This window comes from Athalia rosae, chromosome 6 (genome assembly GCF_917208135.1).
Source record: "Athalia rosae chromosome 6, iyAthRosa1.1, whole genome shotgun sequence".
Lineage (NCBI taxonomy): Eukaryota > Metazoa > Arthropoda > Insecta > Hymenoptera > Athaliidae > Athalia > Athalia rosae.
Genome location: NC_064031.1, coordinates 16,189,896 through 16,213,238, shown reverse-complemented (window position 1 = coordinate 16,213,238; position 23,343 = coordinate 16,189,896). Strand labels below are relative to the sequence as shown.

General features: G+C 43.4%; 1 protein-coding gene across 2 annotated transcripts in view; it reads left to right on the top strand.

Moving 5' to 3' along the window:
• LOC105688650 (mannosyl-oligosaccharide 1,2-alpha-mannosidase IA) overlaps positions 1-23,220 on the top strand; it is a 184,124-nt gene extending 160,904 nt beyond the window's left edge. Inside the window, exons 2-9 of one of the 2 annotated variants that reach the window (XM_012405148.3) lie at positions 1,317-2,125; positions 6,103-6,318; positions 15,598-15,777; positions 16,472-16,685; positions 19,582-19,806; positions 19,902-20,107; positions 20,214-20,408; positions 20,570-23,220. In XM_012405148.3, coding sequence (XP_012260571.1) covers positions 1,781-2,125; positions 6,103-6,318; positions 15,598-15,777; positions 16,472-16,685; positions 19,582-19,806; positions 19,902-20,107; positions 20,214-20,408; positions 20,570-20,692 — 1,704 coding nt within the window. In that variant the 5' untranslated portion in view covers positions 1,317-1,780 and the 3' untranslated portion in view covers positions 20,693-23,220. The remainder of the gene's footprint in view (positions 1-1,316; positions 2,126-6,102; positions 6,319-15,597; positions 15,778-16,471; positions 16,686-19,581; positions 19,807-19,901; positions 20,108-20,213; positions 20,409-20,569) is intronic. The other variant, XM_012405147.3, reaches the window with a different exon arrangement.
• Positions 23,221-23,343: the final 123 nt, after the last annotated feature.

Here is a 23,343-nt window from a genome sequence, read left to right as displayed (position 1 = left end):
TGACGCGGAGTCCGCGGGACCTGGACAATGCGGAGGATCGAAGAGTAAACTCACTGTTATTCTCCCTCGTTCTCTTTTGTCCGTCTCATCTCCCGGACTATTTTCTGCTTTTTTTTTTCTCTTTCCCTCTTATTTTCTCAACTCGGATTCGATCGAAGTTTCGGCTTACCCACTTCCGTACGTGTACGTGTTCGTGGTTTTGCCGACATTTGACAAACGGTGAAAGCTCCGCTCGATCGAGAAAAGCTCAAGGCGGAATAGCCGACCCCTTACGGGCCGGACAATTCCGATCTGCTTGGAATTTTTGCGATTTACCCCAAACGCTCATAATCCACGTTCCGCGCAATCTGTCTAACTTTGTTCTTTTTATTGCGCTTTATCCCCGTTCTTCGTTCTCCCGATCAAAAACCATACGAATCATCGTTTCTCGAGGATTCGGTCTTCCGAATTTCTCGGCGAACTTGAAACCGAGTTCAGCTCCTAAAGCGCTTTGAAATTATTTAAATGGGACGAATGTACGCGTTAAGTTCAAGCCCGTGAATAAGTCTCGGGCTCCTCTCGTTCTTGACTTATTTTATTTATCGTATACCCCCACGTCTCGTGTATACGTACGTCGTAGGACGTTGATCCAGAAATTCATTCTACCGTATCAAACCCTCTTTACAAGAAGAACTTAAAATAGGTATCTGACAGAGCGTGTCTCGCAACCGTCGCGCTTTTATGCGTATAACCGTATAGATATACGGTACAACTAAACCCACGCCTGACCTGATCCCATATCGTAAGAGAAAACGAACAACGCCACGCTTCGCATTGAAAAATCTATTTATTCATAACACAGTGGGATTGCATTCCGCGTGCTTTATTTCTGACGCTCCGGGCGGCTGCCGTTTGTAAAATACGTGTACGTACGTTTAATGATAACTGTACGTATATCGTCGTGTTTGTATATTGTTGTAATCGCGAACTACGTTTCGTAGTTTAATTTACGGACGCGATATAATAAATCGTTACCGCCTTATCGAAACTACCCAACAATACGCCGGGTATAATAACATTTCTGCAAATTAACGGGCTACGCCGTAAACGAGAAAACCAGAAGATTTTAGCCAACTAAAATCTCCGACTCCGTGAATATAAATTTTCCAATTTTTTCGTCGGTTAATTCGGCCAACGACAATCGCGATGATATCCTCATTTTGGCGAAGCGATCAATCGTCTCTCATACTCCCGAATTATCGAAACTATGCGACGACCGTGAACTCGTTGAACTCATTATTTCCCCAACAAGTGAAAATCATCCATTTCCTTCGCAGATTTTGGTCGAAAAGCAGCCATCGGTTCGCTCTCGATCAATCGAGCAGTAATAATTTCTCGACACATGTACACCGATACGTAGTATACTCGGTAGAGTTAAAGCTGCTGAAAATACTTCAACCACTGGATCTACACCGCGGAGTGCAAGTAGCTGCGAATAACAACAGGTGGTTTATAAGTAAGTGCCTGTATTCCTGGCGTTACGTTCTAGTCATCCGCCTCAGGATTGAAGAATTACTCACGACGCGTTTTCGAGTATAATTCGACGGGAATTTCATCGGCCGTTTCGAAGGATCGTCAACGGTCAGCTGCGACGTGACGCTCGCTGTCCATAGAAGAGGAGGGAACCAGAGGGGGAATATTTTCTGGAATACACGTTGATAAAATCAACGACACAATTGACACCCAAATAACTTACATCCCTAGCGAAGAAAGACGTTGGTGTCACTTTTGCGGCTCGGAAATGAGATTAATGCAAAGACTCGCCATCAGCGGACTGCTGTCCGTGATGCTGATCGTCCTTTTGACCGGGACGTTTGTCACCCGTCGCGATTTACCTGCGAACGACGAACGCGGTGTCGGACCCGCCGAACAAGTGCCTGGTCAGGGGAACCCCGGATGGGCCGATAACGCTATACCCGAACAGGACTTCCAACGAGTCCTTCAAGTGGCACCTGTGGATAATTCCGTAGCCGCGGGACCCTCGGGAGTCGGTCCAGCTCCCGCTCCTGAGAATGGACCGTACATCGTCAGAGAGCAGAGCACGCTCGACGACGTCTCGTACCAAAGACGAGAAAAAGTCAAGGAGGTGAGCGGGGAGAGATAGATATTTTTTTGTTCTAGATAAAATTGCTCGCATGTCTTTTTTCGCTTTCGCAATTGATCGATGCTAGTTTTCGAATAATCGAGTGAATGTTTCGACATCGCTCTTTTCGATTGCACAAACTGCGAGTACTCTCCTACCCCGTGACGCACGAATTTCGAAAGGTAAGTTGAGATATTGAGGTAATTAATTAATTTACGATCTCCGTTTGCCCGGACGCCCCTAGAGCAGCTCCTGCACATTTTGCCGTTGACGCAGAGACGGGAGATATTTCCATCGCGGAATTTCAATGACAACGACATTCTCCTTTTTTATTTTCCCTTATCTTTTACCCCTTTTTCATTTCTTGTTTTTCTTTTTCAACTTTACGTCGGTTGTACTCGCAACGTTTACACAGAGACGGGAAAACTACCTGCACAGCTTCATATATAATTACAGTCTCTGCTCTGCTCACAAGGGAGCATAAGTGCGGAATTCCAGGACATTCGCAGAGCTCCATTAAGAAAGAAACTTTACCATACAAAGTGCTAAAGAAATTCTAAACGTACTTCTCTCGTTTTTCCGTCAAAGCACCCTGCAATTTCTCAGTAATCCAAGGAAATCCGTTTTTACGCCATAAATACAGAAATTTATTTCTAGCCGTGGAAATTGCCAAGGGTGAATCGTTGCGAAATCAATTCGTGGATAAATACTCAACCGTCGTTCGATCTCGGAGTCATATTTTCGCTAAAAATTCAACAAAAGTCGTTGGCGATGGCGTAAAATTTGTGGAAAAATCGATCCCCAGGGATCTACGGCAGGAGCTGCTCGATACGGTCGAAAGAATCCAAAAGTTTTCGATAGGTTGGAAGGTATGTATCCATGGAAGCATCCAGCAGCAGCGTTTCTATCAATTAAGTGTAAGTAAGCCGATGGCCATCAGATATCCTCATGAAAGGAGGGAAACCCGATAAAGCGCCAATTACATTAACGTGATTCAAAGTGCAGCAGCATCGCTGACCAAAGGAGAACGACGACTACGACGACGACGACGATTATCAGGCACCTATTTTCCAAATCTCTGTATCATTCCCCTTTCACTACCCCCAATTCTTTACCCGTACGGAGTAGTCCTTTCGAAACGTGCTCGAGTCGAATATTTCGCCCACCGATATGACGACGCGGATCTAAGGTTCGAAAAAAAAAAATTATAGCTTTCGTTCAAAGAGCGTGGGAAACGCAATTACCGAAAATAATTATTTTTTTTCTAAAAAATAAATTTTTATTAGCTTTTAACGATATAGGGTTGAATTTTTGTTGTACCTACGGTGCGCTTCTCGGAAGCCACAAAATTCGTCCAATTAAGAAATCGAGGGATCCGGATAAAGGAAACATAATTTTATTTCCATTCTACTTTTTTTTTTCGAAACTTGAAACTTCGACGTCTGATTTTTCGTGGGCAGAGAATAACGAGCGATTTTCAAACATGAAAAGAAACTTCTTTTCTTTTGTGGAAGTTGACTTAATCATCTTTTTCGGTTATTCGACCCGCGATAATTCTATCGTACCTAATTCCACCGCCCTTATTATGCGGTTAATTCAGAGACAAAAAAATTGAACGGCACGAGTGGCTCTTACTCGTTAATTAATTTCCTCCTCTTGTTGTACATCTGGATATTTACGCCATTCACGGGTCCAGACCGTGCGTACGTCTGCGGATCTCACATATATTCTTGTACGGGTACGCGAGTATAGCTATAGAGAGATTTGCCACCACTAAAGATTATTACTTCCAGCCACTTCTATCTTCCAAAGAGGTTTCGGATAACCAAGTTTCACAAAGGCGTATTATTCTCTATCGAGCTAAAGAGCTCCATTCTCACTTCTCACCCCCCCAACTTACACCCACTCCTTGCTTCCAATTCTTCTTCTCCTTCTCCTCCTCCTCCTCCTCCTCCTTCTTCTTCTTCTTCTTCTTCTTCTTCTTTCTCCGGTTCTTATTTTTCTTATTTTTACTCCCGTCATGCTCCCACCCGCCTCTATATCCTTCTCTCTTTTATCGCACTCCGCCGCTGGCGAACAATGAAAACGACGCCGTTAATGAGATGCTAATAAATAAAGGAAGACACCGCACCTCGAACAACGAATACCTCTCCACTGTACTCTCACTCTTCGGGCAAACACTCCGCACCGCTGCAGGAGCATCAGCATCGGCATCAGGACCGGCATCAGCGGCATTAGTAGGTGGAAATGGTACGAAGCGAGATTTCTACGTTTGGCCCACACCCACCTCCGCATACATACACCCCATGAATGTGAATGTTCTCAGCTGCCATAGGTCCCCACTTAGCAAAGATTAATTCACGCTATTAGCTCTAGAGGGGACAATGCGCACGCGGGTTGCCGAGGGTGGCTGAGGAGGAGGACGATGGGGATGAGGATGAGGAAAAGGAGGGTGAGAAGAAGAATAAGGAGCATGAGGAGACTCGGTTCGCAATAACAAACAAAGCCGTAATTATGGGTAGAGTAAGGGGGGGGGGCAGAGGACGACCGCCGAGATGAGAGAGACGGAGGAGATGATGGTGAACTCGAGAGAATCCTGTCTCGACACCGCGCCTTCTATGTACCGACCTATACCAAAACCACGAAGGCTCCTAACGACGGTTGCGGTGGTACCTTCTTAGACCAAAGAAGCTGGCTTTCAAGGTTCCCAGGGTGTTGGCGGTTTGTCTCAGGCCCTGTCCTCCCGTACCTCTCGCGCTTGCCTTTTTGCCAAATATAAAAGCCCTGATTTTTTCCTCCGCTCTTTTTTCTATCCTCCTTCCTCTCCTTCGCTCCGGACCGATTCTCGGCGTGCCACCTCGTCGCCCTCTCACTATCCGGTGGTAAGATTTTTATCCCCGGCGCGATTAAAACGAAAATAAAATTACCCTCGCCAATTTGCTCCGAAAAACACTCGGCGGTTAATACGCCTCGTTCGTCGATATGAGATTTCCTGTTCATTTTTTTACGGTTCAAGGACCTCGACGGAGTCCGAATAGAAAAATCCTTTCGTTCTTCGAAAACTGTTCGAAAAATTGTGTTCGTTGTCGAATCAGAGGAATCGAATTACGCGTCGTGCCGTGTAAAGTTTCTGGTGGCGCATGTTAGATGGAAGTCGGAGAAAGTGTTTCCTGAGAAGAGCTCGTTAGTGGGCACTATAATTGGGCGCGTCCTTGCGTGAAGAGCAAATCATTCCCTCTGTGCGAAGGGACGACGACGCGCGGTGGACTTAATAACCCAGAAAGTATACTCGAAGGGTCGTCATTTTACGGTTAACGAACAAGATAAATTTCCCTCCTCCCCCCCTCCCCGTAGGATCGCTCTTGTCTATTTGTTTTATCGTACGCACTCCAACATTTTCAACGTTGCGACTTTTTACCCCCCGTATCACGAATCGCTGAATTTCCATCGCGGTTACGCGCGATACACCTCCATTTTATTTCCTACGACGAGTGTCTCGAGCAATTTATATCGAGCGAAGGGCGAGAACGAGTATAAAATTTTTTTTATTACAAACGTTTAGCCAATTACGGTTTACTCGGCAATGATCATCATTTTATACTCGCTTCGTAATTGTGACAGTCGCGCTGTACGGGGCAACCGCCGTACGGATCTGACGGCGAACGGAGTCTCTCGCAAATTGAAAAAGTACGACGTCGAACTTTTTACCTATACGTGGAGTGCGGTGTTTTTCGCCTCGCCGACTTGCAGTTTCGCGAAAATTGCGGCTAATTCGTTCAGCGAAAACCAGTGCGCGGATCGAGTAGCGCGATTTTTGTCCACATGTAGCTATGCGCCTAATCTGCCGAGTATAGCTTCCAGATTAGGATCGAACGATTTGTCGAGAGAATGTAGAAGTTCGTCTTCGTTTTTTTTTTTTCACGCACTTTATTTGGAAAATTGACGCTAACATTTTCGTACGATTCTTTTTTTGTTCACAGATGATGAAGCACGGTTGGGACAACTACGTGAGATACGCGTGGGGTAAGAACGAATTACGTCCGATATCCAAGAAGAGTCACAGCGCGAGTATTTTCGGTGCCACGAATATGGGAGCGACGATCGTCGACGGTCTTGACACACTTTACCTCATGGGACTCCACGACGAATTCAAACAAGGTCGCGACTGGATCGCCGAGAATTTGGACTTTGACCTGGTGAGTCTGAACTGAAATTTCAAACACGCGTCTCAAACTTTTGGAGAATTTCGGTTTTCGGGGCGGCCTCTCGCCTCTTTTCGAGTCACGAGTGGCGAGGGGAGCGGCTGTCGGAATCAAAAATGCGAATAAAAATACAACGACAGCGTTTACCGGAGAATCATTGCAAAGGAATTGAAACCCGGCTGCAAACTGCAGACCGGTTCACTCCCACGCAGATCCTGGATTATCCTACGGGAGGACGAGGAGATCGGACCGTCGGAAGAATATGCCGACTTTACTTTCCCCGGCAACCCGAGCGATGCTGTACGCTCCTCGAAATTTTATATTCGAGAGATAAAAAGAAAACGATTGCAGCGAGTCTTTCGCGATTTTTTTCTTCTCCTTCGAATCGAACACCGGTTTGATTGACACCGCGATGCCTTGGATCTGAGCTTTGAATATTTAATTTTTGGCATTATGATTTCACCCGGTGGTTCGTACAACAGACGCGTCTGGGGTACTGTTAATTAATTCATATTTTTTAGAAGAATCAATGTTGGATAAGTACCGTGGGTAAAGGGCCAACGGGCAAACCGTGGTTGTCTAGAAACTTTGACGTTAGGTATGTCTCTTGGTCGTACGCAACAAACTTTGGAGAAACTTTGAAGTTTGCGTTACAGTTTCTCTCCAGTGCCTTGAGCGGGCTGAACTTCACCAACAGTTTATCCCTAGTTTAACACTAGCTACCGTACAGTACATTATACTGTATGGAAAATTTTCAAGTGGATAATTTCCCGTCTGTTATCCCCACCAAAATTATGCGGGGTGGGCTCGGGAAAAAAAAATCAAACGTCGGCGTCCTCGACTCTCGTCAAAACTCTACCGTCTGCGTCTCAACGACACCCACTGGGTTTTGGAAGGATTAAAAATGAGATCCTTGGAAGTAATTTGATTTTTTTGTTTTTCTCTTCCTTCGCACGATCCACGGTTGAAATAGTTGCGCATTTTTCACCCTTTCGAAGGTGAATAATGTCGGTTTGATTAGGGCGTTCGCCGTGGAACAAGAAGAGCGAAGATATATTGGCTGGAATTAGTTACGCCGTGCAAAAACCTGGTCCCAACAGTTCTTCTTCTTCCGACTACTCTCCTCGGATTTTGCAATAGCTTAGTACCTACTCAGCTTTAGCTTCGGCTCTTTCCTGATCTCCATACGAGACAGCACCACCCACGCAGTCGTGACGGGATCTATACGAGGATCCCATTCATCTGCAAATATAGGGGATCTCGCCCGCGGAACTCACTCCCGCTCACTCTGTAGACATTTCCGTGGCATTTCCGTCGAGGAGTCAATCTCGAACGACCGAAACCAACCCCCGAATCCTAAACTCTCCCCTTCGACTATATTCATGGATATTCGCGGTTGGAATAACCTCGATAGATCCCATTCATTTTTAGGGAAGATGGAAATTCAAATCTTCACCTAACGATCGATGCGAAATTCTGACTCGCGTGAGACGATTTTTCCTTTCGTCATTAGCTATTCAAAAACTGGACTCGGATATGGAATTTTTTGTCGGATCGATCGAATTAAAATAAAATGAATCCGACAGTCGCTTTTCTGAAGGAGCGCGATGATACAAGGGCCTTAAATGGGTAAAGGTGGAACGATAATGTCGCCAAGATAGAAACAGAGGGGAACGAGGACAATTACACTTATTATATAGGTTGGATTAGTTGTGAGATAAGCGGGAGAAATTTGTAATATAAGGTAGTCATAGTTACCCCGATACGGCGGGTAGGTAATTATGGAATAATTAGGAACGATGAAATATCCCGAGAGTTGAAGCGTCGATGCCTAATCGTGAGGCGCATAAACGCGGTGAAATATTATAATTTTAAAGGCGCACGGGGCGCCGTGTCGAGTTCAAGGGTTGCAAGCGGTGCTCTTTTGTTAATTGTTCAGAAAATGAGCTTTTAAATTCGAGGGTAATTAACGCCATTTGATTACCTAACTTAATCAACTTTTAACGTCGGATATAATTTAGGGTTGAAACAAGCACCGCGCCGCTTTATGCCGACCAACAAAAACATCTTTCAATTTGTTTATTCCAAACTCGAGCGTATAATTACGCGATGGAAAATACTCTACCTCCCTCTCGCACGTTCGCCCGCAACGATTTTCATACGGCTAACTTCAATTTTTCCACCACCCCGACTCCGATCGTCTCGTACACGAGGACCGTACACATTTTTGAAAACCTTTTTGCATGTCCGCCGTCGCTCGCATATTTCACCCCCGTGTGTATTTGAAATCCTCTCGAACACCCGCGGCATCGTGTCGAGAAAAGATCCTTCACTAGTCACGACGGATTAGCTGATAAAATACGACGACTCCTCCTCCTTTTATCCGGAGTCTCGAGCCCCGACTGCATTCTCAATCCCTTCTACACGACACGGATCTGTATAATAAATAACTGCAGAAAATTCTTCTTCTTATTTTTATCCCTTCCTCCCTCTCAACGCCCGTGCTACGGCGACGCGATCCTCATTTAGATCTTATTTAAAATTACATCCGCTCTAAATGCGCGAATAAAATCGCACGAAAGTACAATCTGTTGATTATAATATCGATTTCTTTTTTTTTTGAGGTTCGAGTTTGTTTCATGCACCCCTCATTTTTTCCCACTTTTTAACACGTGGGAGCGAAGAAACCTCTTCCCTCCCTCTTCGCTTGATCAGAAACGTCGATGTTTGTTCGCCGTTTGCGAGTGAAAAGGCGAGACGGTTGTCCGTAGGAAGTGCATGATTTTACGCGCCTTACACACGGCATGATGTCAATTTTCAGTTATTGCGATTTAACGCGAGCTCTCTCCTCTCTCCTATCTTTTTACCTTTGCTGCACCGTCGCGGGGGCCTCTCGCACGGAGCGCGAGCTTTCGCGCGATTATTGCGAGCTTGTTATTGCCTGGCGACGTAATTTCAACCTCTCAAAACTTTCCTTGACTCGAACCGTAATACCGTGCCCTCACCTACGCCCGTACTTTATTCCTTATTTCTTCCACCTTTTACTCACTTTCTCGCCTCGCCTGCTGCAGCTCTATAACCCCCGCGACGCAAAGCCAGCGCCTTTCTGCACCTCGCTCAGACTTTGAATATGCAGAAAAAGAAATTCTACCCGAACAAACGGAACTCCGTACGGTACGCGAGCCCGTCGAGATTGATTTCACCCCTGTTTTCCACCACCCCCCTTCCCCCCCTCCCCCTCAGCCACGCCGAGTTTCAGCGATTCAGTAATTATCTCGTCGGTCGCGCGATATAATTTGCGAAAGAAAAATTGTTGTTCGACTCTGCTCGACTCGCGACGTGATTTTCATTTACAAACAAAAGTGAAATATCAGAAAACTAGTTTCACCGTTCCTTTGACCTTTTTTCTTTCTTCGTTTTTTGCTGGAGAAATTTTTTCCGCGCGATGAAGCCGGGCTCAAATATACATATTATTACGCGTCTGTGCGCTTACGATTTTTTCATTAATTTTTATCTGCTTTCCGCGCGCTCATCTAGCCCTCGGGCATAATTCAAACCTCGCATAGGTTTTCAGCGCGTTGGTATAGGTCGTCCGATAAATACCCAAGTCAGTACCGTATACCTATCGGAAGCCTTAGTCGCGCGCGACGCCCTTTAACGAGGGATAATAATAGGATCTTGTTATCTTAGCGCCAAGCGAAGCTGCCTTCTTTTTTGCCTTACTCCTCTTCTCCTCCTTCTTCTTCTTCGTCTTCTTCTTCTCTTTGGCTAACTTTCCGCCAAGGGTTCTTCGAGTTAGTTGCCCTCTTCTCAGCGACGAGTCGACCTATCCGTATACGTACGCCTGTACCCGCCCTCCGTAAACTGCACCCTTCAAATTCCTTCGAGATTTAATACAGGCGGCGTATCTTCCGCCTTTGGATTTATCCGCCCTTATCGCGTTTAACTACATGTACAAAATTCCTCACCGTGAAGATATATAAGGGCGAGAATTGTTTCCTTTTTTTTTTTTCGTACGTTACACGGCGTTACACGGCGTCATTGGTATCCCGGTTGTATTCGATGTAAGAATATTTGGAAAAAAACGAAATAACGATCATATCCTCCGGTAATATATCTTCGGCGTTGGACTCACCACATGCACGCTGCAGGAGGAAACCTTTGCATGGTTGTTCCTAGTCGCTACCTATAATGCCTAATATAACGGGACCGTATGCTCCCGTAGGAACTTTTAATGAAAATGTAATGCTTCCTCTAAGCATTAATAAGCGTAGTTGTATGTTGGTTGGTAGTTCCTATACACCTGCACAAGAAGGTGGAAAACCTGCAGCGTTATACCTCGGGAATCGATTATCGTATGATATCCCCATGGTGAAACATGCCCCGGGATTATACCGGATAATTGAAATAGTGAAAATTGTTTCCCCGCACACACACACCGCTGATTACGGTACTGATTATGCGGGTAAAATGATAAAAATTAATTTCGAAATACTCGTGAATAACGAGAGGCGTGCGAAACAGGTATACGAAGTAAAACGATGATCCCGGATCATCGAGGATTCCAAGGAGATCGAATTACGTTTGTTTCGAATTCCGCGATATAAACGGTAATGGGCCTTCGTATAAAATTTTTAATTATACTTCAACGGTAATCGCATCCGCGCGAAACGAACGAGGCAAAAGTGAGGGAACGAAAATTTCCTCATCACTTTTTGTTTCCTTGCACTCAATTTGTCGAGTCGGCCGAATGTGTTATTTATCTAGAAGCTAGCGACTCTCGTCGGATGCGGGAACCGTAAACTTTGTACTCTCGCGCGGTAACTTTATTTTCTATCTATTCCAGTTTTCTTTCCATATAATAAAGACGTATGTTTATATACATAAGTAGACGAATACATTCGTAATACGTACCGACGCCGGGTACGACCCCACGTCGTACGTATAACTCGAACGAATTTTATTCACGTCTTTCGACTACATTCACTGGCTGGATGTGGGTACCCCGTTACCCTCCCGTGCCACTCTCCCGTGAGATATGACAATAAATTCTCGATATACAGACGACAGGTATGACGCGAATCATAAAGAATAACATCTCCGGATGCACAACGAGAATCGCGAGTGTCGTACGTGTAAGAAAGCTATCACGAGTAGAGGTACCCGTTCCCATGTGACCCGACCAATATGCTTCCGTATATTTTGCTGCTTCGCATTACGGATGCGCGTCGCTTCGACATTTTCAGCTGCTCGAAGCGGTGCCGGTACGATGATCGTATTAATTTTTTTCCAAACGGTGAAAAAAAGTGGGCGCGAGTCGCCGATTTCCGCGATAAAGTAACGGACGAATTTTTCTCCGGTTCTTGTTTTTCGCCGCACGTTGTACATCTGGCCAAAAATTCGTTCCTCCGTACCTACAATATTACCCTAGAGGCAATAAAGTTCACTGCAGGACTTTCTATACCAGGGAGGGAGACCTTATATGCGGAGTACAGCGAACGAGACGGGTAAAATGAAAATCCTACGTCAGAGAATTGGCCGCTATGCCAAGAGTCGCAAGATTGATGACACGAAACTGCCACCCACAGTTACGAACGACGTGCAATTATCTATCTAGGTCTATCGCCGACCGTTCGTTCATTTATTTATTTCTTTATTTATTCATTTACCCTTTCACATCCGCTCACATTACTCCCCCATATTTTTGCACGTGCGTCGAACGCGTACGCGGCGTTGGAACAAAATTTTTTCATCCGGTGCGCGCGCGTTTTATAGCCACTGAATTAATTTCCACCTGGATTCCGTAAAATTCGTGTCGAGGAGAAAAAGAAATACCGAACACCGCGTGACGATATTGGGGGTGCAAAATGCGCGGGGTGAAAAACCGAGCGTTTCGAGGTATGGGAAACCTTTACAACGCGATAAAATCTATGCGTTTATAAGAAGGAATCGTTGTACACGAAACGGGCGCGGCTTCCGAAAGGGCATAAGAAATGTTTCGTTGCAAGGCTGAAACGTCGTTGTCTTGTATATCGAGGCACTCGCGTATTAGGATAAATAGCGGCTATTACAACAGGTGGAGTTGGTCATATTTTGCAATTTTCCCGTCGGATGTGTGGCGGGCCAAAGATGCAGCAGATTGCCGCAGCTATTTATGACTGTGAAATTCGCATCCTGCCTCATACGCCGCAGTTTCTTAAACAGCCTCGAGATACGACAAAACCCGACTAACGTAACGATGTGAACTCGTGTTACAAAACCGTATAAATTTTTGCTCGCGCCGCGCTTCGTTTCAAATCGTTGTACGAACGAGAGAAATAAAAGATGCCCGAGTGGAGGAGAACGGGAAGACGACGAAAGAATTATGGGATAATTTTATGGAACGAGAGACGAAATAAAACAGACACCTGAGATGAAAGAAATGAGAACGAAAAATTACGACGACCCCGTCGCGTTATCGAATTCGCCTATTTCCGTTTATCTGACCTGCTTCGGGACATCATAACGTCGGCAAACGTCCTTATCCGCAACTAATGAGTTTCGGCATACCTATATTGTACGTGCAAAGACAGTTGATACGTCTCTCGCGGAGAAGTTTGGAGAGAGAGGAGGGAATATAGACGGGGGATGTGGGATGGGGGGGAGAGAGGGCGAGAATCAACCGTCGTCGAGTCGTCAAAGGCAAAATGGCACTAAGGGAGCAAAGCTCCGTTAATGAGGACCGTAAAATTCGTGATTCGCCGCGGAATGCCTTGTATGTATCCGGTTATTCGCGTCTTGGTGCAGCGGGGTTGAAACCGAGGAGCTTTTCGGAGGGGTGAAATGCGAAGCCATCGAATTGCCGATGGGGGACGACGATGGTTCGTGCTTTGACTGTGCGGCGTCACACGCGCGGTCGTTCCGTACACGGCGTTTCTCAGATATTCACGCTATTAATTATTCGTCTTCGAATCGATATAGCGCAGTCAACGCCCGTGTTTGTTACGAGAAGATTATACGTCTGGGGTTACGTGTAAATCGGGCTACGGGCTTAACTCCCCGCAACAGATATCTTTTCACGAGAAAAAAAAGCTCACGTTCCGTCCGATTCGAATTGAAAAATTTCCCGTAGCTCTCGAATGTTCAACGCGATGTGGGATCGCCCTGTTGCGCGGATATAACGTGGGAGTCTCGTGTGTATTAATTAATAAAATGATATTTATCCGCAAATATTCTACGTCCATCTACAAACCAAGCGTAGCGGTGTGTATATTTTGTACCCGCGAACTGCTTTCGATCCCATGTAATATATGTGTAGACCTATATACATACATGCGTGTGTATATGTATCTCTTGATTCCGAAATTTGGAGCCAAAGTTCTTGTACAAACACAGTAACTGATGTTGCCAAGTTATACAGGTATCCATGTATCGAGAACTTCCTGATACTCCGATACCCTGATATATATAACAGATAGGAATACTCCGGCGCTTAGCAAAGAATATGTATGTATACGTGTACCGAGTTATGTACGCTCACGTTATACGTTCCGTGTACAAACATTTTCATATACGTTTTCGAAAATCTTTACACCGAGCGAGCTTTTCCGAATAGCAGCATTGAAACGTTTTGCAGTTTACAAATTTGCTCATCCGACATACATCACTCGGCAGATTTGGATCGTGCAAATATCTCTTAGCACGTAGTTTTCTCTCCGGTTACATAGCTGTAGGACTCCCATATTCTGCGTACGTTTACACGCGGTTGGATACATGAAACGAAAAATACAAATGTCCCGACAAATTTCCCAGAGAAAATCCGACCCCGCGCCGTATGGACTCTTCTTAATATTTACGAAGCAGAAATCTGGGTATTAATGTAAATGAAAGACGAATATTCGTGTTTGTCAGTCGAAATTAAAAAACACGAGGTAGAAAATATTTTTTCAAACACAGCTCCGATTACGTGGACATGAAAAAATAAATTTTACTCCTGTACAAGGAAAATTCAACGTAAAATTTTATATCGTCAAAATTTAATCGGAACTTTTCAGATTATAGATCGATAGATTTTTTCTCGATTTGTCCGTTGAACAATTTTCGAACGATTGGAAAAACTCCTCGAAAGAAACTTTCGGAAGCTTGTCTTATCGCGTGTGCAGGCCAGCTGAATATCGCGGTATGTTGCGAGGTATATACACCTAATCCTACCGGCGATATTATACCAAAGATAGCAAACCGCGAACACGCTGCTCGCTGGATTGAAACTTTTTTCCATCCCTTATTTTTTTCTCCTCCCTTTTTTCTTTTCCCATAGAAACATACGTCCGCGGTGATATTCATCGGATAGTTGTATAATGTAATGTTTTTCCATCGCGCGGACAGCATCTGTCTCGCGGCCTCAAATATTTTGGGGATAATTGGATTTCTCGAGCTAAACGACAAAAGCGCTAACGGAGGTTTACCGTCTCCCCGCGATTATTATACCTATACGGGAATATGATAGATTGTGTGCTGAGCAGAGAGAAAAGACGGAGGAAGAAAAAAAAAAGAGGAAATACACGAGATAAGTAAAGAAAAGAGAACGATAGAAGAGAAAACTTGACGTTGTATCGGAGAAAAGTTCTGATGCGGGCTTATGGCTTCGATTAATTAACGGGTAATTCGGTAAATAACTTGAGCCCCCCCCGTTCGCTTTTTCTATCTTATTATTTCTCAATCGGCGAAGATTACCGATCACCTTTGAAGTAGAACTAGATTTTTCTTTATCTTCGTCGTGAGTATTGAACTTTGGTTCTCGCGATGCGTACCCGGCGACCTTATTTTCGCTAGTTTTTTCCAGCCTCAAATCACATCTATACGCGCATGTACGAGCGACAGCGAGCCCCGGAGCCCGTTGAGGTCTCAATTATTTTAAAGTAACAAGAGTAGAATTGCTCAATTAAACACTAAAATGAGATTTCACGTCACGCCCCCGTGAACCGCTGTGAACTCAAGTTTTTCCGACAAACCTGATTTCAACAATTTCTTCTAATTTTTTACGTAATCATTTACATTTATACGACGTTACAATGGTACACGCTCCGCTGTGCAGCGCAATCAGCAATCTTCACCAATTTTACGAACTCCCGGGGATTACAGGGGGAGTACAAGGGGGGGAGAAAGGGGGCCCTTATTTTATCTCCGTACATCTCCACGCACGCGAACACGAATTTATGATCGAAAGAAACGGGAAAAAAAAAGAGGGAAACCGTATCAAATTTAACTAACGAATTATATTTTTTCATTTTTCAGAACAACGAGGTGTCCGTTTTCGAGACGAACATTCGGTTCCTGGCGAGTCTTCTTTCGAATTACGCTCTGACCGGCGACGTTATGTTCAGAGACAAGGCTGCTCAACTCGGAGAACGTTTACTTCCGAGTTTCGACACGGAAACTGGAATCCCCAGATCTCTCATAAACCTCCGCACCGGGGTGAGTAGGCCGAAATGAGCCCAGCGATCGAATCGGTATCGGATCTAATTAGATATAATTTCATTCGGTATCTTAACGGATCCGATTACACCTCGCCGAGTTTCAGATCGAAATTTTCATTATTTTTACTCGGTCGCCGATCAGATTGCAGCAGAGATTCTTCGATAATCAGATTTCATTGTACCTGAATATTTTTCCCTAAGAAATTTATTAGATACAAGTTTCGAAGTTTCATTATGCAAGCTTACACCGAACCACGTTCAACGAGAACGGAAAGATAAACGTCATTATAACTTATTTGTTCCGCAGTCGTAACTTACCTCAGCAAACATCCTGCACAGGGGATCCCGCTAATCGATTATTCGAATCGAATGCAGAACGCCGCGAATATGCGTATAGACTCGTATTGTAGATATACGGTAAACCCCACATCGCTCGATTTACTTGTTTACTTTCCTAACTTGTATTTACGTCACGAAATGCAGACCCCGTTTTGCAGTGCAATTATATCAACCCGCGAGTATCGTTCACCACCTCCTCTGATAATCTCCGCGATTAAAATCATAGACGTGTTTATAATCATCGACCGTGCATTTTTTTTTTTTTTTTATTCTCAACGAAAATCATTGATCTTCCGACGATTTCGAAGAGAGCGAAAAATTGACGGATATCCATTTTCTGTTTGAATTTACAGGCCAGTAGAAATTATGCTTGGGCGAGCAGCGGGTGCAGTATTTTGTCGGAGATCGGTACCATGCATTTGGAATTTTCTTATCTGAGCGATATAACTGGAAATCCAATATTCAAGGACAAAGTTAGGAAAGTCCGAAGAGTGTTGAGGGATTTGAGCAAACCCAAAGGTCTTTATCCAAACTACATCAACCCCAAGACTGGAAGATGGGGACAACGTAAGTACATCACGGTTTCTTCGTATATACCTGTAGAAGGCATATTATAATACAAGTATACCGTAGACGGAATCAAAGATTCCGTCGCGCTCCTTTGCCAGTGAAAAATCGATTTCTTATTACCTTGGATTCACGCATCACACGGCAATGCCTCGTCAGCACTTCTATCCGCTGATATAATTCCCTTTGTTCCTATTTATGCACGCCCAATTTCACAGTCTTTGGATTCTGAACTGCCCTTGTAAGATTTCTCGCGCATGGTACACGGTGTGATATTCCGGTGTACCGTGCGCCGCCGCAATACATCCTTTGGCTTCTCTATTACCAGCTAGTCAACCTACATCGCGTAAGCTGGTTCATTTAGCCGTTGATATCATTAATTTTCGGTCGCGAGGAATCTGTATGATTTTTTTTTCTCCTTTTCTCCTTTTTTTTTTTAATTCCCCAAGTTTACCAAACCCCGTCTTCTTTCTTACCCTCCGCGGTTCGATCTCCTCAATCTTCCGCCCTGTTCCAATCCCCAGAACAGCAGTTATCCGAATTTATCTTCGAGCCACGTCACTCTTTACGGCCCTGCGTCACCCTTCGGAAATTAATGCAGTCCACGGGTTTCATCTCAATAGCGTCCGCAGGGTCGACGAACGATGAGGTGGGAATGGAGAAAAAAATTGCATCGTTGCACTATTAAGAGTGCGGTGTGGTGGTACCATCATCTGAAACATTTATCGCATCAGATTGTCATCCGATACTCGTAATGCCCTTATGTAGCTCGGAGCGCAAGACAGAGATGAGAACGCGGTGCATGTGAAGAAAAATATGAGAAGCGAAAGCTTTAGAAAATTACGTAGGGATTATAGTAATAACAACGAGGAAAAATAGTCTGGGATGTAACGTGAGAAGAGGGCAGATAAATGCTTGCACGGTACCCGCTACACGGCATCTGGAGGGAAAGAGAGCCTGAAACTCCGCCTATAAATATTCCACTTTATTACTGTAATTTCATTTAATAAATCTTTCTGGCTTCCCGGTAAATAGATTTTTAATCCGTCGTATCCGTGCAAAGTAGATCCATCCGTTCGGAGTATTCATTAAATTGTTGGGATAAAAAAAGAGAGGAGAAAAATATATGTGCGTATATTTAGAGTTTCAGCGTCGCGGATTTTTTTACGGAAAGTTGAAACTGCGCTCGAATAAAAACTGCGTTGGGATAAAGGATCAGGACAGATTTAGTCGAGGATCTCTCGCGTCCAACGCGGGCGAAGGCGGCGCATTAAAAATGAATAAAAATTAAATAAAAACGTTGAACCCCCGAGAGCCGAGCCGCCAAGGAGCGAGTAAATTGGTGTATAAATATAAATATACGTATACGCGGCCGAAAATTCGCACCTTCATTATTGCTCATCGATATAATTTAATTGCCGTGAGAGCGTCCCCTAACAGACGGGCCTAATTAAAATCCTGATTTTTATTCATTTGCGAAACGTCGTGAGAATTATGCAGTCTTAATTAACTGAGAACCGCCTTGAAAATCTTGAGGTATGAAAACTTTTTTTTTTCACAAACTTGAGAATATGTAAGCTTCACAGAGAAGTTTTGAAAAGGTAAAAGTGCATTATCCGAACAGGAAAATTCGCGTTACGTAGATATAGTTTTTTTTTTTTTTTTCTCAAATAAGTTTCCATTAATCCGTCGCAAGTATAGTTTTATGAAAAGCTCACTTTTCTTCCGCACAATTCGACGCGCTAAGATCTCTGATTCTAGCGTGTAAGCCTTCTGCGGCACTTAGTGTCGGACAAGTTAATCACGGTAGGCTATCAGCCTACCGTAATGCGCAATGTGTTTTTCCGCTCGAACATGCTCTGACAAGGCTGCTTCGTACCCTCGTTGAACAAACGCGTTGTCTTCGCCCTGCTACCGCACGAATATTCGTTGAAATAGACAAAAGTTCCTCCGATCCTCCGTCACTTCCCTTGAGAAATTTACAAAAAATCGACCGGTGACCCCGCGACGCGTTGACGTTCACCGATACTTCGAGGGCCGATGGGTTGTTCGGCAGATGTTTTCAGTCGACGTTTACGCCCGTAAAGCTCAAAAATAGCACGTTCGTTCATCCGATATCGCGGCGTAATAACTTGAGAAAGATGTCTCCTCTACCCCTACACGATCGTGACCCCTCCGTTTACAACTTTGCGAACCCCTAGGGCCTACCGTTAGATCCGCATTATGCTATTATGCGATCATAATAGAACGACCGTACGACAGACGCATGTAATCATTTTCACACCGTACCTAAATCCCGGTCCCCCGTAGCATTTGAAACACGTTTTAACTCCGGATATTATATGCTTCAAAATACAGTAATCGAAGAGATTGGTAGTTGATACCGAGAGAATCATTGAATGTCCAGTTTATGGTTAACATGGGATTCTCCTAAGTATTAGCTCGATACGCGAATCATTAAACAGGTGGTTTTACGGAGTAAGTCGGAAATTATAGAGGACTGGGTTCATGATCATGACTGCGCGGTTTACTCGCTTGAATTTCCGAGGTGAACGTCGTGCGGTAGAAATGAAACGTCGAGGGGAACCGTGGAATCCAAAAGCCTCCGGAATTTTTACGTATTCGGTAGCCGAATAAATTAGCAATAACAATTTGCTGTAATCTTGTCGTTATTTATCGTTCGGTAAGTCGAGCACTTAGCTCGTTCGAATTCGACCTCGAATGAGTAACGAGACGATCGTTACCCGATGATCTCCTATACTATCCGCTCGTAACGACGGAGTGATCTTTATATTATACCCGTAGCACAAACAGAGACGTCCGGTGACGACTGGGGCTTCCGAATTTTCACCCCTTCATCCCCCATGGCTCACGAATCCCTCGTTATAATTTGCAGATCACATGTCTCTCGGTGGACTGGGCGATAGCTTTTACGAGTATCTTCTGAAGGCATGGCTTCAGTCCGGCCGGGAGGACACCGAAGCTAGAGAGATGTGGGACGAAGCAATGGACGCCATAATCAAACACATGATCGTTAAATCTAAAGGTGGACTCATATACGCTTCCGATTTGAAGTACGATCGTCTAGAACACAAAATGGGTCACTTGGCTTGCTTCTCAGGTAATTACGTAAAGTGATTTAATTTTAGCGCGTGGCACAAAACTCTGTTCGTCCAAGTTTTTGGACTTGATCTAGAATCGTCCGTCCGATTTCAGGTGGTATGTTCGGCCTCGGTGGTAAAACTCTCGAAAATGAGGCGGCTAGCAAGTACATGGAAGTTGCTGCCGGTCTGACCAATACGTGTCACGAGTCGTACGACCGTGCAGCGACCAAACTTGGACCCGAAGCATTCCATTTCATAGAAAATAATGAAGCGAGGAGTTTGAAGAACGGAGAGAAGTACTATATCCTTCGTCCGGAGGTGCGTATTACTATTTTTTTTTTTTTCTGCGTTTGCGTTTGCGTTTGCCGTGTGCCCGCTCCCGAAATCGACGACTCACTTACGAGGGTACTAACGTTGTCCACAGACCTTTGAATCGTACTTTATCATGTGGCGGTTAACCAAGGATCCAAAGTACAGAGAATGGGGGTGGGAAGCCGTTCAAGCGCTGGAGAGACATTGCAGAGTGCCCGGTGGATTCACCGGGTTGAGTAACGTTTACCTTCTCGATACCCCGAAAGATGATGTTCAACAGAGTTACCTGTTCGCAGAGACTTTTAAGGTGCGTATTTATAATTCACATCGCGAGTCCGATGGCAAAAATTGCTAAGCGGTCGACGCACGACCTTTTCAAATTTTATAAATTCGAAATGGTCGTGAAATTAACAACGGAAATAATTGTGTGCGACGTTCGTTGATCCATATCTTTATTTTCTGTCGCAGTATCTCTACCTGTTATTCAGCGATGACGACCTGATCAGTTTAGACGAGTGGGTGTTCAACTCCGAGGCGCATCTGATTCCGATCAGAGGAAATCCCATGTACCGAAGGGCCCCAGAATTATAAGCCTAATTCATCGTAGACTCAGTAACTGTAATTCCTGCACCTCACGGACGGGCAGTGTGAGAGAGAATGGTTAATGAAGGTTAGCGACTAAATTTTCAACGAGATATTTATGAGATCCAGTTTAAAAATAATGAACTATAGTATCCTCGTTTACACGCAACACAGCGGCGATCTCAATGTCAGTGTCATTGAACCGTCAAAGATTGACTGAGGACTGCATAATCCATTATTTAAATAATTGAATGAGTAACGATACTAGCTAAGGATGATTATTTGAGTTGAAAATATTTGTATATAAACTGTGAGAGTGAGTGCTTAATGTCCATCCGTTACATCTACAAAAAAAAGATATGATTATACGTGATCGTATATATATATATGTATTCGACGTGATTTTTTTTACTTTTTTTTTTTTTTGTCTCTGTCCATCATGAATATTGGTGTGCATCGAACAGTTTGGTATATAATATATTATTATAATTTTGTAAATCTAAAGCAAGTTAAACCAAAACACGTGAGCGCTGAGTAAAATTATTGAACGCGTGCGAGTGAGAAAATGATACCAACTGGTTAGCAGCGAATGTTCGTCGTACCGATGATCGAGATCATTTTCCCAATCCAGTCATAATTTCCCATTGCCTCGGTGGGGGAACGAGCAAAAAATAGATGCGTGATACAAATTTACTCTCATTCATTAGTATACATGTAATCTGTGAAGTAATAATTTTTGAGATGTAGTTAGGGGATGCTGTTTATCGGTAAGTTGATGAAGATTTTTATTTTTTTTTTCATTAGAAATTCATGGAAGGGTTATCCGGACCATGTAATAAGTTCAATAAAACTTTCCACCGTCTCCTCCCTCCTTCTGATTAGGGTCATCAATGATGCGCTTTTACTACGACAAAGACGCGACATAAATTATATTAAAAAAAAAAAAAATAAAATAATCGTTTCTAATGTACATACAAAGACGTAGTACGGGAGAGAAAATTGAATTTTATTCGCTAGTTTTAACGACTTGTTCCATACAAGCAGCGCTTCGTACTGATCCATACTTTTACTCAAATTTTAACGAATCGAACAACACCAGCAAACAATATTCCTGCTCTGCTCTGACACGGAGTATGTTTTTCAAACTTACACCGAAAGAAACGAGACACGTAGCTGTACAATTATTAAACGAAAGCGAGTGTGCATGTGAAGCGACGATAAATCCGAACTACGTATATAACGTAAGAGCCAGAGATAACGCGAATCGATTTGCAACGTGTTATTTAGCCGCCGATGCATATAGTGGATACATTAAGAATAGACTTGTATATAAAATATTAAAGAAAGTCGTATTCTATAAAGTGAAATAGGATAATAGTTCAGTGGTAGAGCAGTGTGTTTGTTTAGTGCTTTTGAGAATACCGTAAAAAACCATCATCTTGTTCGGAAAAAATACATGTTCCGTCGGTGTGATTTCGAGCAGGAAAATAAAAATCGATATCTTTATAGGTATTTACTGATATAATTATACGCGTTACATCCGTCGATTTTTTTGATTTCCAATTTTCTTCATCATTTCGGACATGTGCGTATTGTAATTCATACAGCGTTTCATCGCCTGAAAATTCGCGGAAAGAAAGAGAATCGTTACATTTCATACGTACATACATAATTGTCTGGGCGGTTTATGGCCAAAAGGTTACTTAAATAAAATACATTCTATTCCTGTTTGTTCTGCACCAAGCTCATCGCGGTTCCTCAATACTCAATTCCATAGTTTCTCTCGACTCGTAGATGTCATGACTATTGATCACCTCGTGAACTCAAATTTTCTATGCTTTGGAGGGCTCGACGTGTAGAAAATATGCCCCGGTGAGCTTTGGTGGCATGTTCAGTTTCCTCGGGTAATTCATTTCGTGCTACTTAGTCCCTTTTGTTTCTCGATTCGCGTCGCACAGATATGTTCGATTCACGATATCGCAAAATTTTCCAATCCCCATACATATAGTTATAATTACGCTACGCACGAAATATTAATTGACCAGATTTGTTCGTTTTTATAATACAATCTTGTACACAACTGTCTGTTGACAATAGTAAATAACGTATAAATATAATATACATTATGATATACAGTGAACCCTAGGCCATGTCTATAATAATATAATCTATACATACTTTTGTGAATAGATATTTAATAATTTATTCTTTATTGAAGTGTTGACGTATTTTATTTTGTGGAATATATCTAATGGGGTTTGGGTACAGTAATGAATAACCTCGTGAAATCAACATTCATACATTCTTTATTTCTTAATACGTTATCAATTTCCATAATCAACAGCAATGTGAGTAATTTCAGTTTACACGATTCGTAACAATTCCAAAATTAAACCTATACGATAAATAAAACGTTTTTAAAATACCATAAATATTGTAAATACAGTATGCTGTAGTTATAAATGGGGTTTACTTTTAACAATTTTATGTGATTCTTATTTTATTATAATAATTAAATAAATATTGATACTACATTATTTTGTACAAACGTCGATAATAACGCATTCCAGATCACCCCTGCGATCGCCCTCACCCTCGCCCTCACCTCATTTCCTAATTTTTCAGATACTCAATAATTATCACGTTCATCTTCAGAAATA